At 59.9% G+C, this 10948-nt stretch overlaps 3 protein-coding genes and 1 non-coding gene across 4 annotated transcripts in view; 3 read left to right on the top strand and 1 right to left on the bottom strand.

The window, feature by feature from the left end:
• Positions 1–747: 747 nt before the first annotated feature.
• Positions 748–5450, top strand: VDAG_05069 (phospholipid-transporting ATPase; the record flags this gene model as incomplete). Its single annotated transcript, XM_009654805.1, has 4 exons — positions 748–2299; positions 2429–2904; positions 3027–4801; positions 4862–5450. The coding sequence occupies 4 exons, from the start codon at positions 748–750 to the stop codon at positions 5448–5450; spliced, it is 4392 nt and encodes a 1463-aa protein (XP_009653100.1).
• A 764-nt stretch (positions 5451–6214) lies between these two features.
• Positions 6215–8426, top strand: VDAG_05068 (ankyrin repeat and SAM domain-containing protein; the record flags this gene model as incomplete). The annotated part of the gene is made up of 2 exons (XM_009654804.1): positions 6215–6729; positions 6809–8426. The coding sequence occupies 2 exons, from the start codon at positions 6215–6217 to the stop codon at positions 8424–8426; spliced, it is 2133 nt and encodes a 710-aa protein (XP_009653099.1).
• A 526-nt stretch (positions 8427–8952) lies between these two features.
• On the top strand, positions 8953–9023 carry VDAG_20155. The gene has a single exon. It is a non-coding gene; the product is annotated as a tRNA-Gly (tRNA).
• A 1476-nt stretch (positions 9024–10499) lies between these two features.
• VDAG_05067 (uncharacterized protein) overlaps positions 10500–10948 on the bottom strand; it is a gene marked incomplete at both ends in the record, with an annotated part of 1093 nt that continues 644 nt past the window's right edge. Inside the window, one exon of the mRNA XM_009654803.1 lies at positions 10500–10890. Coding sequence (XP_009653098.1) covers positions 10500–10890 — 391 coding nt within the window. The remainder of the gene's footprint in view (positions 10891–10948) is intronic.

Raw genomic sequence — 10948 nt, 5'->3', positions numbered from 1 at the left:
GATGATGACGAGAAAGGCTGCTCCACCAAAGCCTTTTCAGTTCGTCAGTTTTGCAGCTCGAATCTCCTTCGCCCTCGACCACGACCCAAAAGAGATCAACGGCCATGATCAACGGGCAGGGTTAGAGACCAGAAGCAGCGTCAACGAGAAGACGCCTGAGCTTGTATTGTGGTTCTTGTCGGGGACCTTCCTTTCACCTCTCTCTTCTTTCCTGCTCCCCTGGTCCTTCCACCGCTGTTGCTTTTCCCTCTTTGCGTGGCCGCTTGAGGCCTTCATCAGCCATCTTTGCATCGATATCTCAACTTGTATATACCCGCGCTGCATGCGACACACTCCTCCTCTTTTGTCTTTTCTCTGCCTGGCCGTCACGTCCGTCTTCGACTACCCTGACCTAAACTCCGCTCCGCCCCGAAGGACGACCGACTCGACTCTGTTCTATCTTTACGCGCACGCGTGTACCCTGGACTGCCGGGCTTCGTAGCTTCGTATCAGGTCCAACACGAGTCAACAGCCCAATCGAATCAAGGTCAAAGGACGACGCAGAACAGACACGAATCTGTTGCTGGAACGCGCACCGAGTCTCTTGCAATCCTCAATCCCTCTCCCATTCATCCTGCCTGCCGACGAATGATCCGTCTCCCTGGATCGCCCACCGGCCAGAAACTCAATCCACCCGCCTCCCAGCAACCCCGGGGCCCATGCTCAGCCCGCCCCCCCTTCCCCTTCCGTGTACATTTCTACTGAATCATGGCCCGACCCGGCCCAAGGGTCCCTGCTTTTTCCTCCTACAGCACCATTGACGACGACGGCCCAAATCCCAACGACCCGTCGAACCTGACTGGAACGACATCTGATACTCGATCGCGACGGCCGCGGCACGCCGAACGAGCCAACACGGAGCCCATGCGAAGCGCCCAATCTATCGACGGCGCCGCCACGCCCCAGATCCGCGTCTCGAGCGATGGCCTGCAGGAGGATCTCGCTCGCCAGCAACCGTACATATCTGACTTGCAAGCCCACCGCCGAAGTCAAGTCACCATGACGGGCGGCGATCCCACCAAGAACGTCGACGTTGCCGTCTCCCACTCGACCATCGACGACGAACCCAAAACGCCCCTCCCCAGCCAACGGCCTCACCTGACGAAACGCATGCAATGGCTCGACAGGAGAGATGCCGCTGCGGCCCGGGCTCGCATGCTCTACCAAAAAGTCGTCATCGAGGGCATCTTGCGCCAGAAGCCCCTGCCGCCGAGCGCCGATGGCCGCCACATCCCCATCACGCCAGGCAGGAAACGTGCCGATCTCCTGACCGACGAGCGTGCCCAGAAACCGTACACAGGCAACTTTATCCGTTCGAGCCGCTACACCGTCTGGGACTTTTTGCCGAAGCAGCTGATCTTCCAGTTCAGCAAGCTCGGCAACGCCTACTTCCTCGTCATCTCCATCATGCAGATGATCCCCGGACTGAGCACGACGGGTCGCTGGACAACGATAGCACCGTTGATGGCCTTTGTGTCACTGTCCATGGCTAAAGAAGGCTACGACGACTACCGGCGATATCTGCTGGACAAGGCCGACAACCGCAGCGAGGTTCTCGTGCTCGGCGAGGATATGAGGGCACTGCACCGCGTCAAGAACAAGACGAAGAAGCACGGCGGCGGCAAAGACGGCGGCGACGAGCTGCCCATGCATGACATGGGCGAGTCGCAGGTCGCCCGAGACGGCGACTGGTCCTTGATTCAGTGGCAGGATGTCAAGGTTGGCGACATTGTGCGCCTTCGACGAGACGAGAATGTGCCGGCTGACATAGTTCTCCTGCACGCCACGAACCCGCATAGCGTGGCTTATATCGAGACGATGGCTCTCGATGGCGAGACGAACCTCAAGGCGAAGCGCGCGCTCCCCATGCTGGCCGAGCAGTGTGGCACAGCCCAGGGATTGAAAGCCTGCGATGCGACGGTCGTGTCTGAAGACCCGAATATCGACCTCTACCGCTACGACGGCCGCGTGACCATGAAGGAAGAGACGATGCCACTTTCGCTGAACAACGTGGTGTACCGTGGCTCGGTCGTTCGTAACACGACCGAAACGATTGGTCTCGTCGTCAACACGGGCGAGGAGTGCAAGATTCGCATGAACGCCAGCAAGCACGTCCACGCCAAGGCACCGCGCATGCAATCCGTCGCGAACCGCTGCATCATCTGGCTGGTCTTTGTGCTTCTCGCCCTCAGTGGCGGCCTGACGGGTGGCTATTATATCTGGCGAGACCCGCAAGAGGACGACTCGTGGTTCCTCGGCGGTAGGACGCTCAGCTTCAAGGAAGTCTTTATTGCGTACATCATCATGTTCAACACCCTCATCCCACTGTCGTTGTATATTAGTTTGGAGATCATCAAGGTGATCCAGTTTTACCTCATGGGCGATGTAGAGATGTACGACCCCGTCACAAACACGCCCATGGTGGCCAACACAACAACCATTCTCGAGGACTTGGGTCAGGTCAACTATGTCTTTTCCGACAAGACCGGCACGCTGACAGAGAACGTGATGCGTTTCCGCAAGATGAGCGTCGCTGGCACGGCGTGGCTGCACGATATGGACGTCGAGCGGGACGAGGAAGCCAAGCAAAAACTGATCGACATGGCGCGCAAGAAGCGCAAGGGCAAGGACAAGCAAAAGTCCGAAAAGAGCAAGGCCATTGAAACGAACCCAGCTTCGACCCAGCCGGGCCGTCAGTCCATGTCTTCGACGAGGTGGAAGGCGTCGACCGCGCGAGCCGAAGATGAGCCCGAACTCAAGACGGAAGAGCTGGTCGGCTACCTCGCCGTAAACCGAACACGCCATATCCAAAAAGGCCAAGCAATTTCTATTGTGCGTGGCCTCTGCCACACCTGCATCCCCGAGGTTGGCAAGAACGGCCAGACCGAGTACAATCTGCGTCTCCGGATGAGCAGGCCCTCGTTGAAGCTGCGCGCGACCTCGGCTACGTCATGATCGACCGACCTAACCAGGAGGTCATTCTCCAGCTCCCTGGCCCCGACGGCAACATTGTGCGCGAGACGTACCAGGTCTTGGATGTCATTGATTTCACGAGCAAGCGTAAGCGCATGTCCATCATCATCCGCATGCCTGACGGCCGCATCTGCGTCTTCTGCAAGGGTGCCGACAGCATCATCCTGCCGCGGCTGAAGCTGGCCCATCTGGCCATGCAGAAAGCCAGCGCCGTCGAGCTCAAGGCGAGCAAGCATCGGAGCATGGAGCAGGGCAAGGAGCAGAGGCGGATCAGCAACAGCACGCCGCGCACGAGCATGGCCCTAGGCCGGCCCTCCATGTCCAAGCGACATAGTCACCTCCTGGACGGCCACCGCATGTCGATCGAGGGCAGCCGGCGGGGTAGTGCCCTGGTCGAAGGCTCGTCGCCGTGGGGCACCAGGAGGGGATCCTTGGAGGACCAGGACTTCCACACGCCGCTGCAGAGCCCCATCGGACTCATGCACTCGCCCCGGCCCAGCACGACCTTTTCGCGCAACGACGACGCGCTTGACGGGCTCGTGGACGAGTCAGCGGCGCTCAACGAGGGCACCATCTTTGAGCGATCGTTCCAGCACATTGACGACTTTGCCAGGGACGGCCTGCGCACGCTGCTGTACGGCTTCCGGTACCTTGACGAGGGCGAGTATACCAAGTGGAGGGCGATCTACGCCGAGGCAACGACGAGCCTCGACAACCGCCAAGAGAAGATTGAAGCGGCGGGCGAACTGATTGAGGAGAAGTTTGAGCTTGCTGGCGTCACTGCCATCGAGGACAAGCTGCAAGAGGGCGTGCCCGAGACGATTGACAAGCTGCGGCGGGCCGAGATCAAGGTCTGGATGCTGACGGGCGACAAGCGGGAGACGGCCATCAACATTGCGCACTCGGCACGGCTGTGCAAGCCATTCTCCGAGCTGTTCATCCTCGACGCAACGACGGGCCCGATCAATGAATCCATCTCGGCCGCGCTTGCCGAGGTCGGTCGTGGCATGCTGCCGCATACGGTCGTCGTGGTCGACGGCCAGACGCTCAGCACCATCGACAATGACGAGGGGCTGTCGTACCTCTTTTACGATTTGGCTGGCCGCGTCGACTCGGTCATTTGCTGCCGCGCGTCGCCCGCGCAGAAGGCCAACCTCGTCAAACGCATCCGCCGGCAGGTTCCCAAGTCGCTGACTCTGGCCATTGGCGACGGTGCCAATGACATTGGCATGATCCAAGCCTCCCACGTGGGCATTGGCATTTCGGGCCGCGAGGGTCTGCAGGCGGCGCGCATCTCGGACTACTCGATCGCGCAGTTCCGGTTCTTGCAGCGGCTGCTCTTCGTCCACGGGCGGTGGAACTACCTCCGCACGGGCAAGTACATCCTCGCCACGTTCTGGAAGGAGATTGTCTTCTTCCTGCCGCAGGCGCACTACCAGCGGTTCAACGGCTACACGGGCACCTCTCTGTACGAGAACTGGAGTCTGACCGTGTTCAACACGCTCTTCACGTCGCTGCCCGTCATCTTCCTGGGCGCCTTTGAGAAGGATCTCAGCGCCGAGACGCTGCTCAAGTACCCGGAGCTCTACTCATACGGCCACAGGAGCTCGGCCATCAACCTGTGGCTGTACCTCGGCTGGACAATCATGGGCATTGCCGAGTCGTTTGTCATTTACTACATCACCTGGGGCGTCTATGACAAGCTGCCATTTGACCAGGACACGTCTTTGTACGCCATGGGCACGGTTCCGTTTACGGTGTGCGTCGTGTTTATCAATCTCAGGCTTTTGTACGTTCCGATTTTGTTTTTGCATGTTTTTGGGGACCAGTGGTGCTAACACGGAAGCAGAGTGCTCGAGATGCACACCAAGACGATCATCAGCTTCCTCGGCGTGTTCCTGTCGGTCGGCGGCTGGTTCTTGTGGAACCTCATCCTGTCGGGCATATTCGAGGAGAGGCTGCGCATCTACCAGATCCGCCGGGCGTTCATTGACAACTTTGGGCGCACGGCCAACTTTTGGGCCGTCGTGCTGGTGGCGCTCGGGGCCGTGCTCGTGCTCGAGCTGCTTGTGCACGCGATGCGTCGGGTGTACTTTCCGCACGACGTGGACCTCATGCAGCGGGTTGAGCGCGAGGAGAAGAAGGCCCTCAAGCGTGGGGTCGCCGTCGCCGACGCGGAGGAGGGCGACGGCGCCGAGGCCCTCGATGCCAAGGACCAGGGGGTGATGCCGCGCTCGGCAGACACGTCGCAGCAGCGGCTCGACGTGACGCAGGTCGAGGACGGAGGCGACCCGTTTGAGAAGGGGTTCGGCAAGGTCAAGGGCGCGAAGAAGCAGCAGCAGAAGAAGAAGGCGTCGCGGTGGCTGTCGAAGGACAGCGGCGGAGAGGAGACGTCGATTGAGATGAGGGCGACGGGGGGCAGTCGAGCCAACGTGTAAGAGTGTCAGGGAGAAGATAGATGGTTGGGTTGGGGCGGCTGTGTTGATTGAGTCGGGGTAAGAGCGCGTTCTTTTGACTGGGAACTTTTGGCGTTTTTCTCTTGATACCACTTTGCATCGATGGGGGCAGTTCACAGAGGTAGAGGCGACGATGCGATGAGGGAAGCAGTTCATGGAGGGTGGAGTAACAGGAGTAACATGAGTAGTTCTAGAGTACCAGAGTACCTTACGGTAGAGGCAATCATACCTTGGATCGTGCCAGCCCCTACCCCCTACGTCTCCGTCAAGTCAGTCGAGCAAGAGCGAAGGCAACGGGCAACGGGCAAGGAGTCCACGCGGCTCGTATACGTGTGTCGAGGGCATGATTGGAGGGCCGTTGGAAGGATCGTTCCTGCGCCCAATGAACGGTGACGTTCGAGGCCGCCAGGGGGGATCTGGGGTCGCTCTTTTCCAGTCCGTCACTCCGCCTCCCGCATTCGAGGTGATTGATGGGCATGCGGGAGGGGAGGCAGGAGCGATAGGGTCAATTGAGGGGAGCCTAATCCCCCCTCCATGGCTCCTTCCCCCTTCCTGCGGCCAAGCTGAAGCTCGTGCCCAGGCAGCAGCAAAAGGGCCAAATACATCATGGTCAACACGCGACCACATAAGAGAGAGAAGCATTGGAGCCATTGCACACTTGTCCATTGCACACTCTACTCGTAGCTCGTCTCTTCACTTTCTCTGTTCCCTCCTCAAACCAACGTGCCCACGCAGACAGCATGATCATGTGCGCCGGCTCGGGTGCCCCGGCCGCCCTCGCCGCCGCCGCCGCCTGCGACTCCATCACGACCCACGTCGTCTCGACCCACGCCGAGCTCGACCGCCTCGTCAAGACGGTCGAGCCGGAGAGCTACCGCCTGCAGAGCCTCCTCGCCCTCGCCGGCGGCCTCGCCCAGCTGCGCGAGGCCGTCGAGACGCTGCGGGACGCCCTGCGCCACGCCGGCCTGGCCTCTGCGCCTGTTCCTGTTCCTGCGCCTGTTCCTGCGCCTGTTCCTACTCTTGCTCCCGCTCCTGGGTCCGAGACCTCGACGCATCCGCCCCCCTCCCCGTCCGTGCAGAGCGCCCTCAAGGTGGCGCTGCCGCCGTGTCATGACGCGTCGGCTGTCATCGGGAAGCAGGTCCAGCGCCTCGGCGGCGGGTTTGACGTCGAGACGCTCAATGTCGAGCTTGTCGACGAGTTTGCGCGGTGCCATGCTGCGAATATGCGCCTATTTACCGTTCTTGCTGCTGTCGTTCACATGTGAGCCTCCCCCCCTTTTTTTTTCTTTTTTTTTGTGCTCTCCTCTTCTCAGTCGTGCGACATGTGCTGACACGGCAAGATCCCCAACCGCCCAGGAAGAGAGGTTCGTGGCGCTGCAGGGCCGGACGCTGCTGGACCAGGCTGTCGAGGCTTCGGCGCGCGTCTTGGGCATGGGGGACATTCTGCTTGCTGATGCTCGCTCGCCGTCGCCATCGTCGCGGGAGCAGCCGCCGCCGGAGTACTCGTCGGCATCCGACAGCAAGGGCAAGCAGAAGGCTACGGACGGCTTCTTCTCGTCCTTGTCGCACTCGTTCAAGGCCATGACGGCGAGCTTACGCCCAAAGCCGGAGCCAATGGTCATCACCATGTGCGAGTCGGCCAAGGACGGCAACGTCGCCCACCTCAAGGGGTTCGTGGCCCAGGGTGTCAACATGAACGGGCAGAATGAAGACGGATACACGGCACTCATCTGTGCGACACGCGCGAACCAGGCCGCCGCCGTGCGCTACCTGCTCTTGGCCGGTGCGCAGCTCAACTTTAGGGACTCCCACAGCGGTCAGCGCAAGCCTGCTCTCTTCCACGCCGCCGAGTGCGGTCACGTTGCCATGGCCGAGCTGCTCATTGATGCCGGGGCCGGTATCCGCGACAGCTCGACGTGGACGGGGCAGCCGTTCTTCGTCGAGGTCGCCAGCAGTGCCAGCCTCGACATGCTCAAGCTGTTCCTTGACCACGGCGCCGACCCCAACACCACGTCCATCAACGGCCGCTCTGTCTTTATCCAGGCCCTCCAGGCGGGAAGTCTCGACCACCTGCGCCTTTTGCGGCAGTATGGCGGCAATGTCAATGCGAGGGACATTACGGGCCAGCCGGCTTTGCACCTCGCCCTCTCCCAGAACCGCCTCGACATTGTCGACTTTTTGCTGCAGAACGGCGCCGATGTCAACGCGAGCAACCTCACCGGCAACTCTCTGTTGCACGTTGCCGTCGGCAAGCGCAACCTCGCCCTGGCCAAGCTGCTCCTCGAGCGCGGCGCCAACCCCAATGCCTCGGACTATGTCGGCCGCTCCCTCCTCGGCAAGCTCGTCGAGGGCGCCAAGCTCACGGACACGTTCGAGTCGGAGCTCGCCACGGCCGTCCTCGCCAAGGGTGCCGACCCCAACCAGTACGACTCGTGGGGCGAGCGTCTGCTGTGCCACGTCCTCGAAAAGGGCAACACGTCGCTCCTGCGTGCCTTTCTCGAGCGCGGCGCCGACCCGAACCACATGTTCAGGAGGCAGGACACGCCGCTGCTGTACGCCCTCTCGCAGGGCATGCTCGGCAACGCGCGCCTGCTGCTGAAGCACGGCGCCGACCCGAACAAGGCCAACGCCGAGGGCAAGACGCCGCTCGTCGAGGCGCTGGTCATGGGGGAGACGGAGCTCGTCAGGGAGCTGCTTGGGAAGGGGGCCGACATCAACAAGGCTGGGGCTGCGAAGCCGGCGGCGTTGGTCGCCGTTCTCGCGGATCCCGAGATTGTGCAGATGCTCGTGGCCAGGGGGGCCGTCGCGCCTGCGAAGGCCCCGGCCGGACCGCGGCGGGCATCTGGCCAAGGCAGCCCGTCGACGGCCGCGCCATCTGCCGTGGCCGCGCCAGCTGTGGCCAGTTCAGGGAATACAGGCGGAGAGGAGCTGCCGGCGTATTCGCCCGAGCAGAGGTGATTGGATGATGTGTCGATACCCGTTATAGATCTCTTTTGCAAATTCAAGATGGCTGTCTGTCAGTAAGGTCCGTCGTTGTCGGTGCCATGCCGAAATTCGTGTCTGTATATGCCTGTAGTTGTCCATGGGACTCGCATCATGTTGCCAACCAAAGAATGCAGATGTTGTATTGATCTATGATGGGTACGCAATGTAATGCCCCTAAGCCGAACTCACGAGTAACCTCTAAGCACAAACCGCGGGGCCGTAGTTGAGACCCGTAGATGGACACGATAGACCCAATATAAGCTGATCGCAACCCAAGCACACCTCCAACACCTCAAGCATCCATTGCGCTGCACAGTGCAGTATAAGATCGTCAGAATTCACATGTCAGGCGAGTGCCTAAAGGGGGTCCCGCCGCACAACGCCGACGCACAAATCCGTCACTCCCGATTTGGTTCCGACAAAATGGACAGACCTACATTTTGCTCCGCCGCGGGCACGACGAGCATCCACCCGAGACGTCGCGTCTCCGGATCTCACGGCGTGAATGGTTTAGTGGTAAAATTCTCCGTTGCCATCGGGGAGCCCTGGGTTCGATTCCCAGTTCACGCATTGCGATTTCTTTTGCCTTGCCTTGCCTTGCCTTCGCTTTTGCTTCACCTTGTTGGTTGATGACGAATGTATATTTAAACGCCTTAGAATCCTTAAAGGGGCCGACGGGCCTACGCCGACCTGTTGTACTACAAACGAAGGAGATTCCTTCTCGCCAGCTGTCACTGGTTGCGGAGACCCCTCTGCCGCGGAGGTCGTTTGGGGACTGTGACTAATTCTCATCTAAACGAGGGGTTTTTCCTTGTAGCATATCGGGGGCAGGTTGCCAGAGGTTAGTTCCATCATCCTGCTAGGCGTCAGCGCCTCGGAGTGCCATGTGAATGGCCAGTTTCAGTGTCTGGGGCACACCGCGTTGAAGAAGTTAGCGTCCCTTATCGTTTTGATACAGAATTCCCATTCGATTCCTAGCATTGTGTTGATGTGTCTTCGTTGGCCTATCCACGGAGGGGTTTGTCTTGTGTGGGCTCTTCTGCAGAACAGTGGCTCGGAGGACTTTTGCGGGTTAACGTGGGTGCTTGCTTTGGGGTGTCGTCCTCCTGGCGCTCGTGCTCGGATGGAGGGCTGCCTTATTTTGGCGTCTCTGCTGCTGACGGGTGAGGTTCGCCGTGGTTAGGCCGTCTTCTTCTCGTGGCGTCCAGATGGGCAATCCGTCGAGGGATTATGGCCTTGCCCTAGCCTGCTTATAATCTTGTTAATGACAGCCCGTTGGATCGCCTTGCTAAGTCCGAAAATTCCAAGGCTTTGTGGTTCAAATGCCCGATCGAACAGCTGGGCTGGGCAATATGCAATAGGCTGCGATCTAGGAGACGACAGATGGACCCAGGGCTACTGGAAGCGGCGGGCAAAAGATCAAGTCGGACACAGACGCCGTGAGACATGTGCTGAGATGATAGCAAGGAGCCATATCATGACAAGCGCTGCCTATGTATTTGGCGTTGGAGACAAGTCTCCTCTATTCACGATTGAGTCAAGTACCACGCCGGCCTCTCCAGAACGAGATGGAAGGATGACTCGCTGGCCTCCAAGGATCTGGAATACACTACATAGCATTCTTGTAACAACCCATGCGTGCCCGCAAGAAGATACGCCAAAATCTCATAAACGCAAGCTGAACCCAGTCATGTCATCCCTTCAAGCCCAAAAACGGTCTCAGATACTTTGAAGCCAAGGAGCCGCCGCTCGACCGCCTGATTTAAAGATTCTTATCTGATATAGTGCTATGAAGCGATATCACATGACTGGCCCAGAAGCTGACTTCTGCCATTATCTGGGGCGCCCAGTACGCACTGTTGTACACGAGGTCGGTTTCGGGCCTAAGAGATACCCCTTGTAGGCTCCCATGCGTCGTAGCCCGGTATTTAGGCTGGGGCTGTGACCAAACGGAAAGCCAAGACATTGCATAGCAAGGAAAGGACCGGGCTCACGAGCAGAATGAGAGGCGCACGACTTTGTTACAGAGTGCTACATGCGCAGTGCCTACAGATCCTTCATCACCTCGTTCACGGCCTTGGCCGCCATCTTCTTCCGCTGCTCCTCCGGCAAGCCGGCGCTCATGTCCCGCACGGCCTGCAGCTTGCGCATCATGCTCTCGAGCTTTTCGACCTCGGTCGCCTCGTCCAGCGGCTCGTCCTGCGCACCGCTGCCCCTGGCCTCGCCGTCGCCGTTGCTGTCGACGTCGCCGTCGGCCCGCGGCTCCGTGTCGAGGCCCCATATCGCCTGCCGCAGACCCTCAAAGTCGGCCCTGTCGACGCCGAAGTCGAGGCTCTCGGGGTCGTCTCTGCCGTCCTCGAGGCTGCCAAAGTCGTCCTCGAGGTCGGAGGGTATGTCGCCCTGGTCCCAGTCGTTGGCCTCGAGCGCTTCGAGGACTCTGTGGACGCCCCTTTTTTCTGCACCGGGTCAGTAGGCACGGTCAAAGTGTAGTGGGA

This window comes from Verticillium dahliae, genomic scaffold, assembly GCF_000150675.1.
Source record: "Verticillium dahliae VdLs.17 supercont1.9 genomic scaffold, whole genome shotgun sequence".
Classification (NCBI taxonomy): domain Eukaryota; kingdom Fungi; phylum Ascomycota; class Sordariomycetes; order Glomerellales; family Plectosphaerellaceae; genus Verticillium; species Verticillium dahliae.
The sequence above is the reverse complement of the archived record's forward strand: the minus strand, read 5'-3'. Positions and strand labels throughout refer to the sequence as shown.